General features: G+C 41.0%; 1 protein-coding gene across 3 annotated transcripts in view; it reads right to left on the bottom strand.

The window, feature by feature from the left end:
- Window positions 1-19,530, bottom strand: part of ARHGAP29 (Rho GTPase activating protein 29) — a 53,440-nt gene extending 33,910 nt beyond the window's left edge. For all 3 annotated transcript variants that reach the window (XM_055724872.1, XM_055724873.1, XM_055724874.1), the window contains exons 1-2: window positions 19,400-19,530; window positions 16,283-16,628 (exon numbers count right to left, since the gene is read on the bottom strand). In XM_055724872.1, the coding sequence (XP_055580847.1) occupies window positions 16,283-16,544 (262 nt within the window). In that variant the 5' untranslated portion in view covers window positions 16,545-16,628; window positions 19,400-19,530. The remainder of the gene's footprint in view (window positions 1-16,282; window positions 16,629-19,399) is intronic.
- Window positions 19,531-25,461: the final 5,931 nt, after the last annotated feature.

The raw sequence follows: 25,461 nt of genomic DNA, 5'->3' as shown, positions 1-25,461 counted from the left end.
CATCTTGGAAAAGTCTTCAAGTCAGATTGCATGAGACTTGCAAAGCAAATATTCTAGTTCACACCATCTAATAAGGTCCTGCTTTCCATACAAAGCTTTTCACAAGTAGAAAGATGTGATTATTTACTTAATGCATTCAACAGCCTTCAAGAATGTTACAAACAGTGAAAGATACTATCAGTTTGAAACAACCTGCCACCAATACTCTCTACAGCCACAAGTTCATAGACATAGACCAGTCTTTTGACTACAGAGTGGGGAATATATATAAACTCATCTCACTTGTGAAAATCTTAATATAACCAAGTTAACTTGTATTTTTGCACAAATAGTTTCTCCATCTACCCTCACAAACATGATTAAATGCCCTGTCTTTGGCACCTACCATGAAACTCACTCTCCCTATGGATGTTACCACTAGTTTAAGATGAATAAATGCAACTGGATGAGAACACTTAAAACATCAGCTGTGCAGAGTCACTGGGACATAGCCCGTGGCTGAAACCAACCATCACCCTCACTAGGTCTAGTCCCCATTTTGAGGGCTCCCTTTGTAAATTGCTGCTTTCCTGGGACCAGCTGAGGAGTGTGTACTTCAGCTTCCCTTTTACTGCCACTGAAATACAGGAGCCTCGCTTGTGGTTTTAAGTAACATCATCTGCACAAATCCCAACCTCCTTCAGAAGAAAGGGAGAAGCCCGACAGAACAGCCTCCCAGAGTGGTGGTGAGAATAAGCACACAAACTGGGAATCAATTTCCCCAATATCTGAATATTTGGATCCAGAATTTTTACGTTTCACCTGATGGAACACAAACAGTCAGCTCCCCATGGCTTTTGATCTTGGAAGGATTCAGAAGAAATATGCTGAAGTGACCAACATTTCTCTCTGCAAGACCAACATCTTGCTAAAAGACAGCCAGCTTCTACTATAACCTCATTTTTGGCGTTAAGGTAAATTACATCCTGTTTCCATTATGTTACACTGAAGGATTACATGGTATCAGTAGCTACACCACCTCGGTTGGGGGGGGGTGGAACCAGCATTGGCCTGAAGCTGATTCAAAGTAAAGCAGCTTTAAACTAAAATCACATTACTATCACCTCCATCAACATCCACGTTGCACACCAGGAAACTGTCAGCACTCAGGTCTGAACCTGATCCAGACTATGAGACTTCCCAGTGAGCATCACAGAGTAGGCAAAACAATCACACAACAATGAACTGTGTGGAAATCACCTAAATCCTACATCTGCAGTTTGGGAAACAGTCCCAGATTAACCCATCACTTTACTTTCGCCGTCCTCCCCCTATCAGCCCCATTCTAACATGATTAACAGCCTGCCATTATTTGTCTGACTTGACAGAGGTCACCATCTCAAAACACAACAAGAACTAATCAAACACACAGTGAAAGCACGTTTTACCCTTTGGTTTGACCATAGTAAAACTGATCTACATCACTGCTATGTAGTCAAGTCTCAAGGAAGCTTTGTAAGTCAATAAACATATGGGCTAGACTTGACTTTCATCAATTGTACAGATATAAAATGAACTAAACTTTTTTCCTTTGATAATGTTGTAGATATTTATATGTTGGTGGCCACAGCTCAGGAGTGATGAGAAAATGGCAGTCTTGGCTGTCATAACTTAATTGGCTGCAGATGTAAGGAATGAAACATTTTAATTCACTGAAAAACAAAAACTCAAAAGAATTTCTGGAGGCATTTGCCTTTGTAAAATCTCTTAACAAGGCCAGAAGCTGCCAAAGGCACTAGCAAACTCATCATGTTTCAACCCTATGTTATGATGCAGAATTAGAAGCTATCTACCAGAGATCTCTATGTCAAGAAACGTCATACTTGAAGCTTTCGAATTAGCAAGATAGCCAGTCCTAGCTTTTTTGTTAGTCTCATGGTGACTCTGGCTGTGATGGCATCACGAGAAGACACTACACCAAAATCATACAGTCTTTGGCAACATGTGCTCCAGAATCCACTGTGACCAATGTTTTAATCACATATTGCAGCAAAATATCTTTATTTTACAAGCAAGGATTTAACATTTGGCAAGTCAGTTGCCTACTTACTGCCAAACTACTAAATTTGATCTTAAAAATCAGGTTGTACAAATCTAGGTTAAAATTAAAAAGCAGCTGGTACTTACAAGTTTTTTTTGTATTTTAGTGGTGGAAGTTCTCCCTTGACTTTGAAATAAATAGGGTAAAAGTACAAAAAAAATAGATTATTTTTTTTTTTTTGGCAGAGAAATTGCTCTTGGATAAAACACAAAATTATCCCTCGTTAGCCCAGCCTTCCAGGTAAGACTTCTAGCATGATGAGCTTTTGTTGGGTACTCATCATGATAGAAATCTTAGCCAAACAGGCCTTTCAGATTTGTCATCTGCTATCAGGGACTGGCCAAAATACATCAGTCTTTCTGTATAGATACAACCATTAATCATGCTGACTAGCCTCTGATGTGACTTTAAGCTGTGGCGGTTTTTGGATGGTTGGTTTTAAACTGGGTAAGCATTCCTACCCCATTTTAATTATGGGCCAATTCTGTACTACTTAGAAGTCAAAGCTCATCTAAGAAGTCCTTCTCTGCTATGCAAATAGGTCAAATCAATGCTAGATTAATTTTCAGAAGTTAAAAGTTATAAAAATCAAGATGTCTTAAAAAATATTTTCAAAAAGTCAAGAAAATAGGTGGTGTATATGCAAAACATCAGAATAATCAAAATCTCACAATTCTGCCTACACTGAAAGCAGTTAAATATTTTTATTATGTCAGTTTGCCAACTGACATCAGCAGAACAGTTACTTCACATTGAAATTCATAGATGAACTCCCCATTTGTGTATGTGGGGAAGCCTTTTGGAAAAAACCTACCACAATGCAGCTTTTCATTAATCTATTTCAATATGCTGTACGCTACATTCCTTCAACTTTTGTATTCTACTAGCCTTGAGATTCCAGTCAACTAACCTAGATGTGTTCAGCCATGCAGTTTAATCTTTTATTAACCCATAATTTAAAGAACAGAAACCAGCAATGAAAATGGCTGGCGTTTCCTTATTTACCTGTTCCTGACAAATGACAGTGAACACACTACATGGCCATTTTAGCCCCTGTTCATACAGTTTCCCTGTGTATTCCAGGAGTTTAAGAACTGTAGGTGAAGACAATGCTTCAGCACTTCCAGAACATGTTTTAAGTCAGAGCTGTAAATTGTCAAGTGGACACAAGGCTACATTGTTTATGATGAATACATTTTCAGCAAGCCCAGTCAGTCACATTTGACCAGGAAGTCACATCCATCAGGATCAGCGACTATACTTTCAGTAGTATGCTAGTTACTTCTTATTCAAGGACATTTTACTAAAACTTAGTAAAGTAGTCCCTGGACTGAACAGCTGTCAAATGGAAGACACTGTTAAAATAAAATGAGAAGACTTTTATGCTTTAAGCAACTATGTTCCTTGCATATTGGTTTAAGTTCTGAAAACATATGAAGTAATACTCATTCAACTTTCACAGCATAAATTTCTGAAAAAAAGAATAAGCCGGAAAAGGAAAGACTATTCCCAGAAAGTCGATCTTACCATATGAAACTAGTACACAGAAGAGGTAGTATGAAAGTTTTGTTTTATTTATTCAAAATAAATTTAACCTTTGCTAACCCACATCAAGAGATCATAAAAAAAATACTTCAGCTTTAACTCATTTTACTTTTAGTCTAAAATACTACATGGTTAGTTCTACATGGCTGCTCCTTCCACTTCTAGCCCAAGTCACTGATTCAGCCAAGAAGCTATTTTATTGCTGCCAGCCCACCTAGATTTCAAAAGACCACACAAAGCCAGGATTATAAGATTATATAGTGTTAAACAAAAGATGCATTACTTTGTGCATTTCTTTTAAAGGATCTTTCAAACACAACTATGAACTGCTATAGGATATGATAGTATCCCATTTCTGTTTTGGTGATGAAAAGAAAAAAAAAGTTACACAAAATCAACTTAGATTTTAAGTGGGATTCAAATCACTAAAGCAGCAGCCAGTACTATTAGTTGTCTAGAAAACTGGTGAACATAAAGGATTAATTATTTGAAGGTCCAGCATTTAAGTCCTGCTGAAAGAACCACCCGAGAGAGTAAAGCCTGACTATATGACTTGCACAGGTGAGATAGTGATGAACCATTTGAATGCTCAAGAGGAAGTATTTTCACAAACTTACCACTTTCTAAATCCAGGAACGGCTAACCCCCTCTGCCATATAAAGTTTTGGTATCAGATATTTCACACCAAAACAGTTTTGGTGATTTCGTATGAAGAGAAAACACTGAAAGACCATCATTACAGTATTAAGTGATGTCACACTGACACTTGTACACCCCAAAAGACAACAGTAACCCACTGTACAGCTCACTATGAATTTTTTAATTGAGTGGTTTCTTCACAAATACTTTGCAACAGAAAGGTGGAAAAGACAAACCATGGAATCTGTTTGCTTTATGGTTCCGGATTTACACAGCTGTTTCCCCCAGATCCACTGAAATTGTCATTTGAGCTAGTTACTGCTAAATTTTAAAAAAATAAAATTAAACAAAACACCACCAACCAACCAAAGGATGCACAGGCCAGAAAAAGCTACAGAATGTGAAAGTTTTAATAGAAACAGACTGAACTTGGTGAACTACATGTTTGAATAGTAGCCCCATGCATATTATTTTTCATCCAATGGCACACAGTTTTGGGTTTATGACAAGCTTCTTTCATTATTAAGAATCAAATTTATTTATACACTCCAGACCTACTGCTTTCTTTTTAAATTAAATTTTCAGCCACCTTCTCTAAAAGCTCATGTCTAGTCACCACCTAAACACCTGCACCCCTAAGAAGAGTTCTCTATTCCTTGCTGAATATTTGCTTGTTCTTAAACACAAGGGCTTAAATATGAATACCAGAGACCACTCTGCAATCTTAATCCTAATGTTAGTTTCCACTTCTTCACCACTGGCATAAAGTATTTATCACAGTCACTTTCTCAAAGCCCTTTGCAAACTGTCTTCAATCAACTATCACAATTCACGTACACTACTAAGCTTTCAGACAAACAACTTGCACCTTACCAAACTAAGCACAAAACATACAGGACTATCCCTCCAAAAAGCTGCCTCCTTCAACTGCTCTTCTGCTGGCAGTAGTTATCCTACATGTCTGCTGAGACCACAGGCCGTTGTGTTGATCAGTACTTTTCTGTTTCTCTGCACCTCCACATTAGTGATTCCAGTAAGCATTTTTTCCACTTCTTGTCAGCATTGAAGAACTTCTGGACAGGCTTTTTAGTTCCATAGTTGTGGTAGCATGTAGGACAAAGTACCTTATGTACCCTATATACGATGAATTAATGAAAAAAAAAAAACCCCAGAAAAAAACCCCCAGAAACACAAAATAACTTAAGCATCCTACTACAGAATCCATTCATCTGACTACCAACACTAAAACAGCAATAGGGATCTGTGAACACTGAGCAGTCATCAAGGTAATTCTTCAGGAATTCCCTGTCCGTAACTAGCTCAGCAACATCTGATCTTACAAATAGAGCTAAGAATAAGCTGCAGTCCAGAACTAGAACATCAACAGAGATGTTAAATTTGTTCACAACACAGAGCCTTAAACCAATCACACCTGCACAAACTGGAAAAATTTCAATACAATGTTCAGAAAAAAGCACCCTTTGGAAATCCTGTGCTACAAACCCCAAATTTCACCCCAAATCCTAAAGATGTCAAAACCTCTCTCATTGAAAAGGCATGGGGTGAGAGAGGGTACACACTTGTGCTTTAACTCCACCTTACAAATATACTTCCTGCAAATTACTGATCTACAATCTTGCAATTCATTTTAATCAATGACGTTATTTTCAATGCATCTTAGCTATAACTTCCTCACTAGGCCTTCCACATCTTGCAGTTTCCTAAAACTAGGAAAGGATTAAAACATAACAAGACTTAGAAGAAACACTTTGTTCTTTCCAACATAGGAGCTTTCCTTTCCCTTCAGCATTCACAGTACGCATAGCAAAAACATTATGAACTGCTGCAACACCCACTTTGTGGGCCCTGAACCCAACTTAAACACAGCACAGAGAATAAATACATTTGAGAAAGGGAAAATGTTGTATTACAACAGCAGCTCTTTGGAACTGCTTAAGTCATCAGAATTTGAACCTTAGGCTTTCTTATTTCTCCCATACATTCCCCAATATGCATTTACATTAAAAAATAAAAAAGCCCATATGTTATTTTGCACACAGGCATGCAAGAAGGTGAGCATGCAAATTTCCAGCATTCATTCTCTGATCATTATTCTGGACCAAAGCAAATGAAGCCATTTTAAATGCTGTTTCACAAGCAAAAGGACCATGTAACTGTGTGCCGTAACCCCCAAAATAAGAGTCTTGTAAATTCCTTTAAAAGCTTCTTACTGCTTGTTGTATTAGATATATTTTCATCATCACATGAAATTTAAATGGGGATTTCATTGTCACTGCACATTTAAGCAGTAAGTGAAGTTGCTCAAGTATCTGAAGCAGTTCAGTCACAACACAGAACAACTCTAAAGAGTTAGGCATGATAAGCCAACCTTCGTCTTAAGTTGACAGTCTCCAAAATAAAGAACCACAACTGGCAAATAGGAATACATACATACTTTTAAAAATTAGCCCAAGAAAGTACTTTTAAACAGTAAACAAGGAAAAAAAGGTAAAAAAGAAAAAACCTTTCTTCAGCTACATCACAGCCTCTACAAAAAAAAATTCAAGTTCTATGTTTTTCAGTTACACTTCTCTGTAATGAAAGTCATTAAGATGAATGTTTAACCCAAACGTAACTCTTTTCTACAGCCTTACATGAGTCACTCAATCTTCTATAAAAAGGGGCATTTTAGCGAGACAAAGGAATAAGCCCCCATAAAATCCCCATTTTCACTAAAAACGGGAAACAGCTACCTATGAAGATCAAGCCCAGGCTTTGTATCCCATCTCCTACCCTTGCCATGCAGTTCTAACTCCAGTATGTGAGACATCAGACCTAACATAACCAAACCACCACAACTGCCAGATTAGATGAACACTTGCTTGGAATTAAGAAACAAATCAGCTTCAGTTCTGTGGCCTTGCTACATAAATAGAAAGAAGAAACACTCCCAATGAAACTGGTTGAAAAGGAATGATTTAGTCTATGAAATCTTCATGAAGTCAAGATCATTAAGATGACAGTCACAACTCATATAACTCTATGCTGTTAGGCATAGAAAAAATACTTGTATTGATGTCCTTAGTTTATGTTGCAACTTTATAAACTGATGCATCAGAGAAATAAAATATATATATATATTTTTGTGGGTACACTGTAATACATTTTGCCAAGAGTAGGAAACTATTTTAGGGCAAGGGTTTCCTCTAAACAAAAAAGCTCCTACATGTACACAGGAACTGCTGTTAAGAACCAGAAGACTTCAGCCTGGATATGGACCAAATCTTATCTTTCAGGTGTTGGGGCCAAGATCTTAGAGATACAAGTTTTTGTGTCCAGGTGTTCCCGTTTCTTAAGCTGCAAACAATATTAGAAGAATGTTTGTTGTTGAAAGGCCTAACTTTACATTTACATTCAAAAATGAAAATCTGACTATTCATCCTCTTCCTCACTACTTACCTTTCATCTTGCTAATCTTGTAATTTCAGTTTCATTCGTCTAGCTGCTGTGATGGAAAGTGAAGGTAATTCTAATTAACAAACTAGCTCAGACTAAGTATTTTGAGATTCTTTTGTACATCAGAAATGCAAAAGGAGGAAGAATGCAGTTTTGCCTTGTATTACATTTTTTTGGACTTCAAAAGCAACATAAAAATGGATAATGCCTGTGTTCTCTTATAAATAGTTCACTTTTCCCAAAGAGAGAGATGCTAATTAAGTCAATAAAAATATCCGGACTGCACATAAGGGTTGATTTTACATTTTAAACACTCACAGGCCTCCAAGACACACACACCCCCCTCCTGACTGCTGATCTTAGACACTATAGCAACAAGTGAACATTTGTTCTGAAGGAATGCGGAGTATGCAACTGGGGGAGGGGTAGTACTATCAGCCACAAACTTATCTCCTGGTCCACTAAGTTATTATTTAACTTCAGTCTTCCCCGAAACTGAAGAAACAGCATTTACTATCCAATGTTAGCAACCTGCATTTAACAGGCAGCTTACACTTTGACTATGAAGAGCACAGCTTTGCTTGAACTGGACTTCAAGAGGAGGTTGGGTTTTTTCCTCTGCTTGTTCAGAGTACTAGAAACAGCAGAATTGTTCCATGACTACAGATTAATTAAGCAGCGCTCTAATACTGCAAACCTGCAAAGCAGAAGAAAATGCCCATCTCCTCTGGCTCTGGTCACAGTATCTGAGTGTCCAAGACTCCCTAACAAAAGCCTGCAAGATGGTGGGCTCATAGAAAACAAGAAGCTTGGATAAAACACTTTGCAGAATGATCTGCAGTGAAATTGAAATAAAGGTGGCAAGTTCTCTCTCCCAGCTTAAGTGTAACATTTTTGAGGAAAACCATGTTCCATAACTATGGCTATCTCCCATAAACTTTGACTGTGAACTACTTTGTTGGATTGTTGTGGGCTTGCCTTCGTTCAGGCTTCACTAGCCCTTTATGGACAGAGTTCTCTGGAGTACACAAAGCTTCTGCTTTCTTCGCAGAACCTCTCAAGTTTGAGCAATCTGCCACTGAACAGGAACTGGACTCACAGGCATAGATCTCAGTGCTTTCTGCTCATGAGAGAGACTAGGAAGGAAGGACAGCGTGAAAGTAAGGGAAGTACGGGAAAATGACCAGGAGGTCTCTGGCCTGATGTGGTCAACCAAGAGAAGCAGTTTACATGCCTATTTCTTTCCTCTCTGACTTTTGCTGTAAAAAGCATCAGTAGCTGTTAAAAAAAAAATAAAAATCACTACCGTTGGCTTTGGATTCTTAGCAATAATTTTACTTGTTAAAAAAATTTAAGGAGGTATTTCCTTTGTTCTTACATCTCTTTGCTTGAAAGACTATTTCATATTTGTCAAAGAACAGTTTCAATTTCAAATTGGCAGAATCAATACTTAGAAGTGACTACTACTTGGAGATAGGTGAAAGGGTGTACTACGGAATTTCCAGGTCAGAAAGACTGGAAGCACATATGTCTTTGCATATAAGAAGCACATTTTAGGAAGGTAAGTTTAAAAGATGACTGTTGAATTCAAGTATGCCAAAAGCTCAGAGCTAAGAAAGCTGATTAATTTGCCATCAAAGGGCATTTTCTGCTTGCTGTTCTCTCCATTCCCTCCTCCACCACCACCACCACCCCCTTTCCTTCATATATCCCAGTCAAATTTTGCATTCAGCAGAGGAGACAAAAAGAATTGGTACAGGGTTTAGCAGTGGATGCAGTGATGCCAGAGTGGAGTGCCACACCAACTCCATCCAGATCCTCCTCCATAGGTTGTTGTTCCATTTTAACCTCTGGTCACTTGTTACTTTGCCAGCCGCCTTCTCCCTCTTTTGCTGTACAACCTTACAGTCAGTGCATGGAACTAATCTGGCTGAAAACTAGTTCCCTTCTTCCTAGGAGTAGTTTTCAGGCAGATCTGCCCCCAGAACTGGCTTGATACGCAATCACCGAAGAACTACTGCCAGTGCCTGGAAGGAGTGGTGAGATCACAGCAACTCACACTTAAGTTTCTTCTCTAAGCTGCTGTGGAAATACACTATTAGCACATTTAAAACACAGACCTAAACATAACAAGCTTTATAATAAGAAAACAACAATTTTAGACGTATCTTACATATTTTCAGCAGTTACAGAACTGTACCATCAATTCAGCTGTTAGTAGGGAAGAAAAACCTGTAATTTCTGCAGCAGCGCCTTCATAAATTGCTCCTTCCAGCTGCCTGACACTGGCCCCAGCCTGGTTTAGTCCTGGCTTCCCTGCTACTATGGCTCACGTCACTTCTGCCAACTCTGCTATGGGAACAGCAATATCCAAAGCAGCAAATACAAATTGTCAGAATTCACCTCTTAACACCTTATTTGACTCAGCAAGAGGATGAGCAATGTTATTACAGGCTAATACATTTAAAACATGCAGTTAGTTCCTTGTGGACCAAGCCTGAGTAGAGCTACAAAGCACAAAAAGGGTTGTATTTTAATAGCAAGTTACAGAATTATTCTTCAGGTATTACAAGTATGTAACACTTCAGTAGATCCTGGAAGTTATTAACATTAAAATTCTACTCCAGACTATCTGTCAACATCCTCAAATGTTGTGATTTCTATAATAGGATTTATTATCTACTAGACAGTTTGTTTTCCCCTTTTTTTGTGCTATGTGGAATAAAAGAAACAATGCGCTATGCTTTAAATGAATTCCTCTGCCTTTTTCCAAGGGTTCTTGAAGGTCATTTAATCAATTCACAAGCAGATTGTTTACACATTTGGTAATCACTACGTTCTCACGGTCCCTGGAAGTCAGCTGCCCTGACAGCATTTTACTTTCCCTTCTCCCATAAAGGTTTTTTATTTAGGACAGAAAATACTATCAAGAGAAAACCTGCATCACCTTCCACAAAAAAAGAAATCAGTCCAACTGCCCTCAAAAAAACCAACTACAGCACCCCCACCCCCAAAACATTCCTTCCAGAGACTGTTGAAAAGCAAGACAAACACTATCAGATCCTTGTTTAGAGCAGTTTGCCACCTATCAGGCGTTTGTACGATGAGGTGTCATTAGACAGGTAAATACATCCAGTTTAAGGTGTATCAAAGACAGCACCTTTCATTGAGAGACATCAAAATGGGAATAAAGAACAAACAGCAAAATTATACTTCGCATTATAAATTATCATAATTTCAATCTGTAATCTTCACTGCAATAGTTAATGAACTTCAGATTTCCCTAGCAAAACAGGGCAAACTGACTTCAAAAAATACTACCTCAAAAAAAGGACAGTAATATTTTACCCTGTAAGAAAATAAAGAAATAGAAGTCAAATGCTAAAAATACTACAATGTGTTAATCATACTGAAAATATGGACGGTACTAAAAAAGCACATATTATCAGGCCTGGAAGGGCTAAAGAGAAATCATTCATCTTTGACCCTTGGGCACTATATTCAGTAGAGAGCTTCTGGCTTTTAGCATAGCATGCAATTAATACCAGTCTTCAAGGTGCTAGAACAATGTTTTGAAGTCACTGCAGATTACAAGTTCCTTATTTTGAGGAAACTATTTAACCTGACACACCTTTAAAATTGTCTCACTGGGCTGAATATCTTATCCTTCAAAAATAAGGACCTGATACGTTTCAAGTTAGGCAGCATTCCTGATCCTTTTGAAAGTATTGGTGCTACTATAAAGAGGATGAAAACATTCATGACCAGGCCATCCAGCTTCACCAGTATTTTTACCTCTGCTTTAGTTTAAAATAAAGGAAAAAAAAAAAAAATATGGTCTCAAACTCTAGGAATCCAGACAGCAAAATCTGATCCTCAAGGACAAATCTACAATGAAAGGTAAGAACTTCATCTTGCTATTCCGTTTTCTACAATACCTGGAAAAAAGTGTGTATCAACATTTAAGAATAAGCTACAATTAACATTAGTTGAAGATAAGATGAACTTGAGGAAAAGAGGTTTTGCTCATGAAAAGGATGCAGAATTACCCACATGAAGCACACAATATCACACTTTGAAGACTACTTCAAAGTTTGTGATAAAGCAAGCAATAATTCCAAAATATATGCTAAAGTACAGTCAAGAAGCTTATATATTAAAATATAATTACTCCTGCACTTTTAAACCACATGCAAATTTTACCCTTACAGCTATTCATAATGTAACACAATTTTTCCCACAGTCCCAAGGGCAAACCTTACAGTATGAAGCATACATTACATTCCTTAAAAAATAACAAATAGCAGATGACACAAAACTAGTAGCTAACTATGTTCAAACCAGAGAAACAGGAATGTTTCCCTCATCTCTGATGTGAAACAAGTAAAAGCTACTATTTACTGTTTAAACGTGAAACACTGAGTAAAAATACCTTCTAATTAGGAACTCAGATCATGTCTTAAATATTCTTCTGTATGGTCCTTTTAAACCTGAGTAAATGAATCTGATTTGAGCAAAGACCACACAGTGGCACCATTTGCTTAAAGCAACAGTGGAATTTATTATATGCCGTAACAGCACACGGATTGTGTCACCAATCTCATACATAGATACCTATTTTCTTCAATAGGGTCTCAACTTTGCATATCTATGCAATAAGCAATAGTTTTTTTGAACTGATGAATTCTCTAATAGAAGAGGTGGCTAGGTGGCTCCTGCACGGTTTGTCCACAAGAGTGGCTTACGTGCTTTCTATACAATTTCTATGAGGTATAGGCATTCTTACCTTTTGAAAAGATAGGACAGTATATAGCAGTTGCCCCCTATCTCCTGTCCTCCAGGAGGCCATATTGTGCATGTGGAAGTCACCCAGCCTCAAAATTCAACAGTGCTTACTTGTAGACCCATTAAACCCCTGCTTTGGAACAAGAATTAACCTCTTCTAGTTACAGGATTTACCTTAAGTATGCCTCACACGCTTTAAATACTTCTGAATTTTCAATACTACTGCCAGGCTGTTAAGCCCTCAGCAAGTCTCTGTGGGAGGCAAAGAACTTCTCAGACCCCAAAACATTTTCTACCATGGAATCTACTTCTGGAGTGCCACTACCTCTGAAGATCACAGATCGATCCAGCCTTTAGATTGTACTTCACTGCATGTCCTAGTTTTCCAAGAGGAGTGCAAGCTGAAGGCAACAATTAATCTCACACTCTCAACCTATAGCTAAAAAGTTATTACTGGAACGCAAAACACAGACAAAACTCACCACCTTTCAAGCCACTATGTCTTAATAGTTTGTACTTCAGGTGTACATTAAAAGAGAAATAACAACTAAACCCAAGTTACATGAAGAGTACAGAATGCCATCAAAAAAGCTGAAAACTGAAATGAACAGTCTTAAGAGTAGCACAGATTGCAGGCAATGATCTGAGTCTTCGAGGTATTAATTCAACATACAGTCTCAAGTATGGGCTTCCAGGCAGAGATTTCTGAGAAACTGTTTTAATTTTCTTCTTATCAGAAAGGTGATTGACTTATTTTCAGTCTTCTCAACGTATTTCAATTATCTCTGACCTCAGAAAGTACAAACGCTACAAATGAAGATGACCTTTCAGTCATCAAAAAGATGATGATAATGCAACGATCCTCACTAATATCAGCCATATGATACAATTCTACTCATCTGGAAATTTAACTGAAAACTGTACCAGGAGACTGTTGCGCTAACTCTGCATTTCAACCCCTACAAGTTCAGCCTGTCATCAAGTAGAATTAAATAAAAAATTTCTTGCGAAACAGCACTACATTCATTGATGTGGGTTCAAAAAATGCTCAGACCTCTTCTTTAACGAGGACATTGATAAAGTATCTTGATCTTATGCCTCAAGTTGGATTGCCAATAACTGATAGTTATATCCAGTGAGCACAATGCCTACATTCAAAAGGGAATTTAAAAAAACACAGCAAGAACTGAAGTGTATGGAACAGATGTTTTTTCATTCCACACAAGAGGCAACTGCAGCTCCCTCATGTCCAAACAGCTGACAAACCTTTCATCTCTGCAGTTATATTCAGAGGGTTTTTTGTTTGTGGGTCTGGAGTGGGCTGTTTGGGGGGTGGGTTGGGAGGTGGGTGGAGGGTGGAGATGTTTTGGGGTTTTTATGTGAAGTATCATTAAGAAACAAGTTTCTTACTTGGTGCCAAGCAAGGAGATCCCAAGTGTTTTAGATTTTAGTTTATACAACATTGTTAGGTGAGAGTCTGAAAATAACGTTACAATCCTGGGTTTACCTTTACTGAAAAGTTGTAGCCAAAATTTATTCAGCATTATGACAATGAGACTACTGTAAGAAATTAAATTATATTAGTATAAGTAAAGCAAAGAGCAATAGCCTTTAAGTCTACAGAAAACCAGTTATATAACACTGCCCTTAAAAGAGATCTCAGCTTATTTTTCGGGTTACATATTGACTTGCATTGGTACTGCACAAAACACAGTCTATAAGGCAAAGGCACTTACAATCTAGTTTAGACATGAATACAGGTTACAATCCAAAACAGCTTAGATTTTTCATCCAAGATAGTATCACTACATCAGGAGAATGTGAAGTGAACTGTAGGTGAGTAACTGTTAGGCTCTTCCAAGGCAGCTCAGATAAGAACAGCAGGGAATATAACCATCGGTACAAAATGCACGGCACGCACCCACTGGAACCAGCCTACCTACTGATGCAGACCCCAGCAGCAGACTGGCCAGCCCTGGCTAAAAGGGAGCTGTGTGTCGAGACTGAAGCCACTGTGCACACAAAGGGAGTTTAGACAGGTCTGCCAAAGCAGCAATACGACGACTAACAGTAGATGTAGAAGCTGAGGGAATAGTGGTCAGAAGCTGAAAGACCTACAGCAGGCTCTAGGAACATTTGCCAGGCAAATACAACAGCTCACTGCCGCAAGCCCACTGCACCACTTAAATTTGCCACCTCTGAATTGCTTGTAGATATACGCAACGTATACGCATCAAAATTATTTTTTGTAGCTACTAGCTAAATTCATTTTTAGTTCTCATTTCATAAACTTCAGAGCAAAGTTTTACTATTCAATAAAATCTACATCAAGTTAATAGATAAATGCTGTCCAAAAAGGAAAGAATTGATTTCCTATCCCTGCAATTGATTCCACCTTGGAATAATTCATATAACTAATTTCAGGATGGGGGTACTCTACAAGCATTACAAGCCAGAATTTTACATGGAAGAAATCCGCCCAATCACTTTAGTAAGTTTTCGTTAATTTTTGGTCAGACAACTGTAAACACTTCCAAAGACAAATAAGATGGAAAAAAGCAATCCAAACTATGCAGCTTCTAGGAGGTTGTCTCCATCCAGCAGCAAGCAAGTCCAATATCACAGAATTCACTATATTATGAGACACTTTTGCGGACAGAGGTAAAAAAAGAACACTCCCAACTGTGGAAAACAAACATCTCTCCTTTATAAATTAACAATCCTTTAAATGAACAACACTGTTTCACCAATTAATTCCATAACATAGCATAAAACAAGATGACAATTCCTATCTTTCATATTAGTTTTTCAGATCTTCTGAGTCCAAAGTTTTAAACTGAACCTTAATTAACAACTGCTGCGTAGCAAACTGCAACACTTCATTATTTTGATAGTCCCTTCCTACAGGATGCCCATTTCAGTGTTAGTAGGCACCAGACATCCCACCTCGCAAGCAACTCTGCTTATCTTGTGTGCTCAGGAAAACCACTATGGACACAAAGTGATCACTAGTCTGAAATTATTGTTCTGTTAAAATCTGCTCACACCTTTTGGCCGAGGTATTTCAGCTGTGTGCAGACTCACCTGAAACACAAATGCTCAGCCCTCAGGCCATCTTGTACGTAACTGCTCTGGATGTCATTTCAGCTATTAACACTGTAATTCTACATTTCTGTAGAAATATAATAAAAAGCTTTCCTGCTGATGACCAAAAATGGACTAATACATTTCCCTAAAGGAGCAGCAACACACAATAACATACACTCCCCATAAGCAAGAAAATTTGCAGTTTCCACCTGCTGGCAGAAGATGGTAAACACTTACCTCGTAGAGGAAGAAAGTGCTACGAGTTACAATTTACCTTAAAACTCAAACTGCTGGCATATAAGACTTTCAAAAACCAAACCAAAACAGCCTAGAAGACTCAAACATACCCAAAATATTAACAGAATTCTTTGGAATTATAAAAAACATTCAGGTGGTTAAAAACGAATTAGGGGATGGTCTCACCAGCTTCTAGCAGCGGCCTAGAAGTCTGCTAAAAGCCTATTTTCCCTTGTTATGATTATGAAACAGATTGCACAGTGTTCTGATGAGGAAATAGAGAACCCAAACTACCACCATTTCCCGTCATCATCACGCTGGGGGAGGGGAAGGGGGAAGAAAGGGAGGATAAAGGGGGAAGGTAAAGGGCAAGGGCGAATAACCACAGTAAAGGCATATGAATGGAGTTGTGACAATTTCAGAAAGTCTAAGAATTAAGAACAACTGACACACCTTCTGAAAGAATGGCTTCCTTCAAATAGAGTAGCACATCTGCAAATTTTCTGACATCATTCACCAGTTGCATGATGTATTCCGGATCCACAACAGGATTATCATAGCAGTCAGAGTTGGAGCTAATGCTGCTCAGAGAGCTGCTCTTGGTGCTGCGCCCCATTCCCCAATTTCCTGAATTAGAGATGGTGAAGAAGTTGGAGGTAGACAGTCGGGCTAATCCCAAACCACGCTTGTTACTTCCACCGTTCTGTCGCAACATCCCAGCAGCCGCTGTGCTTATAGAGCTCTCACGGTTAACACTCAGTGTTGCTTACTGTCCATTTGACAAGCCAAAGATGAAACCCTTAAAAATTAAGGGGAGAGAAGGAGATGGAAGAGAAAGAAAAAAGCTCATTAATGTAGAAATACACATTATGTAATACTTTTGTACTGACATGATCCAAAACTTCTTTTGAGATGATACTGCTTTACATTACAATGCTTAACTGAAGTATTATAAAGGTTTTTGACTATTTGAAGTTATTTAAATTCGTACAGCAGATACAGTGTGCATAAAAATCAATGGTATGCAGAAATAATTTCAAAAGCTAATTACGATGCACACTCATTTCATGAGAAAAGCTTCTTCCCTGAATATTTATTCTGGAAGCTTAAGAAACATGTTTTTTTACATTTACCTCGAGACTTGCTCTTTACCATTAGATGTACTACGACTGAATACAACTGCAAAAACACTTGATGTGATATAGACCATAAGCAATATCCCTGCTCGCATCAACCACCAAGCTCTGTTCGCATCCTGTCTCTTAAGATAATAGACAGCCTTGATCTGATAGGATGAATTTTCTTTGTGTAGATTGTGCCGAGCAAGAAACTGTGGCTTTTCACAGTTTGTCTCAGAAAGGAAAACATCCTGAAAGAACTTATATGGGCTTTTTCAGCCTGCTATTTTTTAATATGGAAGGCAATCAAAAGAAAGACATAGAAAAGTGAAAAGATTTAAAAATATTTTAGAATCAAAGTTCATCTGCAAGTCTCAGTGCAGTTATCTTGAAGGGTGTTGCTCTGCTTTAGTACACCTTAAAAGTCCCACCACAGAAATGCACAGATTTGGGGGAGATGATACTGGTATAACTAAGCAACTACCTGCATTCCTTTCGTTCAGAGAAAAAAAAAAAAAAAAAAAAAAAAGAATGCTACTGCAGACTTCCCCATGTCAGGTTAAGCGATTCATTTCAAAGCAGCAAACTCCAGGTGGCAGAGTCAGGTATGGTTCCAGCAGCTCACACAATGCCTGCTATTATTCTCTCAACACCAGGAGAAATTCTCGATGTTTACACTATATGGTCAACACTACAGGGAAAAAAACCCCGAAGTGGAACGTGACAGCTAAAAAGTTAACTGGGGTTGCAGACATATCTGCAGCAAAATCCCAAATTCGACTATTTTTAGCAAAAAATAAAAGTTATTACTTCTAAACTAAAAACGCAGGCTGAAACAGGTTATCTTGCATATGTTTGCAATTTTTTAGACCAACTGAAGATGTAGAACCTTTAACATCATAAACACTCCCGCTATGTATTTCAACAGGCTTTGTTCTAATGCACTTCAATTATTTTTCCATTATTGCTGCTTTATTTCACTTTGCAATTTAAAAATATCTGAGGAAACGTGGTCACAGCAGTTGTTTTTGTAATTAATCTGGCAGGGCTTCCCGAGACTGTGCTGGGGGAGGGGGAAGAAAACTTCAGAATTTAACGCAAATTAACTGCTTTAATTTCTGTTTACTGTTTAAAGTCAGTACCTATAAGAGCACACATGAGACCATATAAATATTGCAGATAACTAAGCAATTCCAAACACCTCAAATAGACTGAAGTGAGGTTTACATTAAACATAATGTTTAAGTAAGTTTCTTCTGTTCCCACATGTAATTCTCATGGCTACAAAGCTACTTTGCAGTTCCGCCTTGCAATTACAGCAAAAACAGCCACATAACCCTCTCTCCTTTTAACAAGCGTGATATCTATTTATATCGGGACGGAGATTTTCATATTATTTAAAAGGCATGCCTCTTTTAAGTCTGGCCAGCTTCAGAATCAATTCTAAGCAGCACGATGTGTTAGACCTGTTCCCGTAGCAAGTCCGCACTTCTCATGCCACCTTTAGAACCACTGCATTTTTTTTTTTTTTTTTTTTTAATTCAGATGAGCAACAAAGAGCACCCTAATACCACCGCTTTGAAAACTACCGAAGTTACGCCAAAGGGTTCCGAATGGGGGAAATCTGGAGAGAAGCCTTTACTGCACAGCGCCAGCAGAAGCAGGGCTGCAGCTCGGCACAAGCACCTTTCCCTCGCAAGGATTAACCCTTCCGCCCGCGGGGGCGGGGGGCTCCCTCACAGCACACATGCCTTTCATTACTGGGACGTGTTTCATATTTCTTCAGGAGACTCTGGCTTCCAAAACGAGAAGCGTCCACCAGCTTTTCTATAACCGCCTCCAGACTCCTCTGGTTAAGAGCGAGCCATTGCCAGTCCCGACAGAAAAAGGAAAAAAAAAAGTAAAAGCGCCAGATATTCCAGAAATTTGCTCTCCCAGCACAATTTCCCCGGCGGGGCGGGGGGAGAAGACGCTCCCGAAGGGGCCACGTCTCTCGGCCGCCGCCAGCCCCGTGGCCGCGGGCAGGGCCGCTCCCGTAGACCCCAGGCAGGGGTCGGGGCCCCGCCCTGCCCCCGCAGCGCATTCCCGCCGCCGCCCGGCCTCCGCCGCCGCGCTCCCCACGGCCGCCCGGCGCGGCAGGTAGCGGGCAGAGGCCGCGGGGGCGCCACCGGGAGACCGCGTGAGGGGCGGGGCGGGCCCGCCGCCGCCCGGTACCGCTCCGCCGAGCCCGCCGGCCGCTGAGGTGTGCCCGGAGGGGCGACGCCCGCACCGGGGCCCCGACGGGCGCGGGAAGGGGGCGCCTGGCCCTCCGGCTGCCCCCGCTCCCCCGTCCGCTCGCGGCCGCCCTGCCCCGCGCTCACTCGCGGCTCCTCCCGGCGGCAACAGGCGACGCCCCCTCCCCCCCGCCTCGCCCGCCGCGGCGCGTCCCAGCTCCGCCAGCGACAGCCCTTACCGGAGCGCGGCGACCGAGCGCAGGCAGCAGCCGGGCCGCCGCGGGCCCTCCGCACACCCGGCCCGCTGCCCATGGAGCGCCCTCCCCACCGCGCGGACCGCGCCGCCGCCCCCAGGGTCGCCGCCGCTCCCGGCACCGCCCCCCCACGGCCGGGGGCCGCCGTTGGCCGGCCGCGCGCCGCTGGGCGGGGCTCTGCGCGGGGCCCGCCCCCCTCCCGCCCCCCTCCCGCGGCACCGGGGCAGCGCGGCCGCTCGCACGGTGCGGGGCGGGGACGCGGCCCGGCGGGATCGGGCCGATGGGCCGCACGGTGGCCGGCGGGACGCGGGCAGGCGGATCCGCCCTCCCGCAGCCAGCCGGCGGGGGGCTCCGCACGGCCGCGGTGCCGCCGCCTCAGCGCCAGGCGCAGCCCGCGCCGCCGCCGGGAGGGGGCTGGGCACCGCCGGGCGCGCTGCGGGACAGGGGCCGCACAGGGGCGGCTGGCGCCCGCAAAACAGGCTCCAGCGGCCCGGCAAAGTCCGAAGTGCGGCTGCGGCGTGTGCGGCGGATGGGGTTTGCTCTCAAGGGATTTTCCCAGCGAGAAACAAAGGCTGCGGCCGCGGGGAGAGCGCGTTCCGCGCGGAGCCCCCCACCCTGCGCCTGCGGGCAGCCTGCGCCCCGCTGCAGCTCCCGGCGCGGCCACGGGCGGGGGAGAGCCCGCAGACACGCGTGCCTGGCCGCTAGCGCTCGGCTCGCCTTTCTCTCTGGGTGAGCCCTGTTGGCCACCTCGGGACAGCGAGCGCCGTGACCAACCCGGAACGCAGCAGGGTCAGACTGCACCCCCGGGAGGGGAGCGGGGCAGCTGCCCAGGCAGCCCAAGGTCTGGCGTAATTTAGCTTCTGAGTTCAGTTGCAAGAGCACATATATGCGCTTTTGTCTGGTTAAGAAGGAAAAGAAGTTGGAAAAGCAGAAATTTGCAGCATCGTACAGAAACTCCAACAGTTCCCAGCAGCATCAGGACCTTTAGACCTCTGCACAGACATTTGTATATCAGCTCAGCTACTGGTGGCAGCAGCGCTTTTTCCAGAGGCAGGAACTATGAACCCACACACTATTCCTCAACTAATAAAAGGCCATTTCAATTCAGCAATCTTAGACCTGATGCACAAGCCCTGGACTGGGACATGCTTTCAATGACATATCAAAGCCCCCAACCAACATATGCTTCTTAGCCCAGTCCCTCCACCCTGGCAGTTTCAGGCTTTACACCTTGAAATTCCCCATCCTTGCTCCAATCTCCTTCCCCAGGCACTCCAGCACACTACCCATTCAGGATTCTGTGTCAGAATACCAGCCGTTTCCTTGGTCCTTTCTTCCTTTCCATACCTGCCGTAATTTCTTCTATTGAAGAATTTTATTCCGTTTCTTTTGGAATTTATAGAGCCTGAAACTAAGCAACTAAACTAAAACAAGTTGTGACATTACTTATCTCTACTGTCAATGTTAAGCACTGTTCAGTAACCTCACCTTAAAAAAAATCCTAAATAAAATGTGATGTAAATTTAGAAATCTGGTAAACGTCATAAATTCTTCAAGCCTCCTAAGTATGGAGAAAAGCAAACAAAGAAAACAATGCCCTGAGATTCAGAAAGATTTTGATCATTCAGGTAATTGGTCCAGCAGATGTCAAAATCAGGCCAGAGCAAACAATTGTAAACTAATTTAACGTGAAAGCAAGGAACTAAGGTAGGGAATGTGAGTTAAATAGTACAATCAACAATCACATCATCAGAAAAAGTATTAAAGGTTTATTGTGGGAAAAGTCATTGAAACCATTAGGTAAGTGTCCAACAACAATAAAAAAGATAAACAAGCAATTCCACCTATACTTATCAATAGATAGAATACAAAGCAATGGATACTATTTGGTCTGCCAAACCTTTGTTAGAAAGCAAAGCACACACCTACAGCAGACTCTCTCTTCCTTACAGATACTCTTTTTGAAAACAGAAGTGACTTTATCTTGCCATAATTACACCATTCCTAGGCACTTTTTAGAAAAGGCAAGGAATAATGAACTCGGCTGTTCTGAGTATATACCCAGCTCTAGTCCTTTCACTGTTTCTGAAGTAGACATACATTTTGTCATGCTTCAGCCCCTCTGTGTGTTAGTCTTCTCTCTCCCATCTTGGCTCCCACATAAGCTAACGTGTCCATACAAGAATTCAGCAAATTTATTTTGGTGAATCATTTATTTGAAAAAAAAAATTTAAAAAATCAGTTCCAGAGGTCAAACTGAAAGCGACAAAAAATAGAAATGCTAGGATTACATGTTTTTATGCTTCTGGAATATTTTGTTTCAGGCACTTTTGATTTAAAACATAAAAGTGTTCTACATTGTGGGAGGCCTAGCTTCAAACATCTTTTGAAAAAAGGATTTGAGCCCACATCTGCCACATTATGTGAATGTTAAGTTTTGGGGTTTCCTCAAAGTAAAACAAACAATCGTTCCTTTTTCATTTTAGTTGTTTAGAGCTTTTTTCCTCCCCATTTTCAGTTTGGCTGCCAAATTGAATACAGAGTCCTCTGGATTCCCCCTGAATCAAGACTAGCACAAAACAGCTGCAACCGTGTCCCAGACTGTACAGTGTCGACTACCTCCTAAATTGCCTTGGAAAATATTATGTGAAAGAGAAATGGAAATAACAGATCTACATTCAAGAAAATACGGCTTGCACAAAAGCCACGTGTACATCACAGCTTGCAACTTTTGCCGGAGTAGATAACTGGAAGGAGGATTAAAGGTCTGACAGCTACTGTATGTTGGTCATCCTTTGCTAGTCTACAGGGCTAATGCCCCCTTTCAGCCAAGTATAACCTACAGCATCACTAATGCGGGCTTCAGAGAAGCAACAGAAGTTGAGCAGATGAAAGGTTGTTAAAGTTACCTTTGTAGTCACCCTTCTTCTGCACTTCATTCAACTATCATAGTTTGCTTGGAGTGAACATTCAGTTTGTTCTATGAACAGTAATTACGCAAATAGTGAAGATCAGGGCAATAAAAATAGTACAGTGTCTCAACAATGTATTCTTCAAAAAGAGACACCAAAATAGAATTTGTTTTCATTAAATATGCTGAATTTTCCTGTGAGCAGCCATTGAAATCTCGAAGTCATTAAGAGCCACTTGTGTGATTCTTTTAACAGGTGGTTTTTTTCCTATCGAGCATATGTACACAGTGGAACAAAAACTATAGCACATCTCTTTAAAAAAACCCACAAACCCGAACAAAACCAACAATCAAAAAAACAATCTATGGAGTAAACTCCAACTACCTGCTTCTCCCTTCTTGGTGTCGAACAGTACTTTACTCACACAAGAGTCCCTTTGAAATCCAAGGAAAAGCCTGCCTAACAAAAGCTGCTCTACACTGCAGCTTCCAAGCACTGTTAAGAAAAGAAACACTTCTAGGTAAGAGCATTAATGTAACTACAACTGGGAAAGTCACATTTGTTAAGAAATTAGTTTCAAAATACTGTCTTTATACTAAGTATCTGCAGAGATGCTAAATATTCTAGACTAGTTGTAAGACACAAATTATGAGTATACAGCTTACTGCAAGCAATAAGAGTTCAATACAGAGCTGGATATTTGTTACTCCTGTTAATGCCAAGTCAGCAAGGGAAACAACAGCTGAGAAGGGAACCCAATTCCAGCCACACACAGAGCATCACTGTAAATAATGGTAAACAAATCACTTAGGCAACTTGGTAGAAGTTTCTACCTTCTGTTTACATTCCAGCGAGCAGATTCTGCTCTCAAGAGGTATTTACATAAACCATTTCTTTCCAAGAATCTTATATACAGGCTCCTGCAAAAAGGCCAACATCACTGGTATATCAGAAAACAATTCAAGACACAGCTCCTGTTAAAAGAAATAATGTGACATTTTTGGTAAAAGAAAACCCTGCCCACAAACACATTTTAAGTTTTAATGAACAGTCAATGAGGAACAGCTAGAAGTCAAACCTGAAAATAATTTTATAACATCTGAGAGAACTCAAAATTGTTACCCCAGCCCCATTGCATCTACTGCTGGTTTATAAAAGATTTTTTTTTTTTCTCCCATGAGATCTCCATTTTGGTTTTAATAAATGCCACCCACCTACCTGAGAACCCATCAAGATATCCAGATTCATATATGCACTTCCTAGAACATCCTACATTTCAGCCAGTGCAACAAATGCCCTTAAGGGAGCTACGTGGGTGAAACTGCAGCAGCCACTATGAACTGGAATGAACCTGCAGAGCCAACTGATAGAGACATGCAGACATGCTCTCCTGCAGACGTGCTTCTTACCCAGGGATCAGCCATCTTTCTCTTCTCAGTCCTGATCTTCAAGGCAGACCACAAAACGCTTCAGAAGATGAGCAAAGGAAATGAAGTTCATAGCTTCAGCAGGTTTAGAAAACATATTTTTTGTTTTATGGCTCATTACAATTCACCCCCGAGATAATCCCTCCATGCTTTTCTATAGGAGTTAATCACTTTTTCACCATTATTCCCTGTTTTTTTCCTCTCAGATGATCTAGCTGATATTTAGCCTAATGCAGAGCAGTTATTCTCCGTTATTTTCAAACCCGATGCCCCAAAACTTGTTGGCTTTTTCTTTTCAGTTATATCAACTGATCTAATTTAAACCTTTTTCCCTGGTCTTTCCTCTGTTTATATAACATCCTGCCCTGCTCAGGATGAGTTACATACCATTATAAAGTATTCCTCAAAAATGGTGCAAGGCTAGAAGTGTGATGTGAGAAATGCAACTGGACACAGAACAACTCCATTTGCTAATTCTCCAGGGAAAAGGATTGCCACTGGCACGGGCAGCACCCCATTTCCTAACATTTAACAAGCAGTTTCTTAAAAAACTTCCACCTTAACTAGCAATTGCCAGGGAGGACAGTGGGTGGTGAGGAATGAGAGGAAAGACTGCATGAAGGAAACAACTTCCAGAACCTTCGCAGCTTGCCAAACACACTATTAACCAACAGTAATTACGGCACAGCGACCTGCTGCTTTGGGAGCCAGGAGGCCTGAAGCTAACCACCCTGGCTCTGTTAGCCCCACCTGCTGTACCGGTACCAGCTGGATTTAAGGGAGAGAAAGCCCAACAATTAAAGGTTAGCAGAGAAACAGGCTGTTTCTACAGGGAACAGGAGGTTTGGCTGGGAACTGCTTGTAGGTGGTATCTTGCCAAAGGCTGTCAGCCAGGCGGCTGTTGGTTTGATGTGCTCTGGGTAGCAGGGTTACCGCCTGCCAGCTGAGAGAGAGGTGGTAAGCAAAGCTGTCAGTGCTGGATTTGCCTTGCAGGAGAAGGGGGTTGTGATGTAGCTTCTGTTGGCTTTGTGTTTTGAATTAAGGGTTGGAAGTAGATTATAAGATACAGAGACAATGTTACCCGGGTTCTGAAAGTCTTCAGGATGCTGAGCCTGCAGGGTGCTGTGGGGCCTCCTCCTGTCGCTGGGTTTCTTTCTGGCTGCTCTGGAGCATGCCAAAATCCTTCTGAAAGTGCTGAGGATTGCTGCTTTCAGCTGTAAAGCAAAAGTTCCTTTATAAGTTCTTGATAGTTTTTAGTAGCTTAAGTGTTTGATACATCAGATGAAAACCAACCAAACAAAAAATACTGTGAGTAGAAACTTTTCCTTCTCCTATTTGCATAATTATTAACACAACAGTAAGTCAATTCAAGTGTAGCAAACAAAACCCCGAAACCTCCACAGTTTCATAACTATTGTCAGAGAAAAATGGAGTGTAAGTTAAAAATACTTCTTTGCCAGAGAGAACAGTGTATTTCAGGCTAGGAGAGCAGGTAAGGTCCTTAAGTACCAATCAAAGGCACTACGTGTGATTAAGTGGTTTCTACTTCCAGATCTATGCTTTTGCTTTGTCCTTCCTTCTCCTGCCTCTGATGTTGTGGCATGATTGTCCAAGTCTGGTCCTTACAAAAAGATCCAGATTAAAAGAACCCTGTGGTTAGAGGTCTTCCAGTTCACTGGGATCATTTTGCCAAGCAGGCAAATATGGC

Source organism: Falco cherrug, chromosome 12 (assembly GCF_023634085.1).
Source record: "Falco cherrug isolate bFalChe1 chromosome 12, bFalChe1.pri, whole genome shotgun sequence".
Lineage (NCBI taxonomy): Eukaryota > Metazoa > Chordata > Aves > Falconiformes > Falconidae > Falco > Falco cherrug.
Note: the sequence above shows the minus strand (reverse complement) of the source record. Positions and strands in the feature narration are given on the sequence as shown.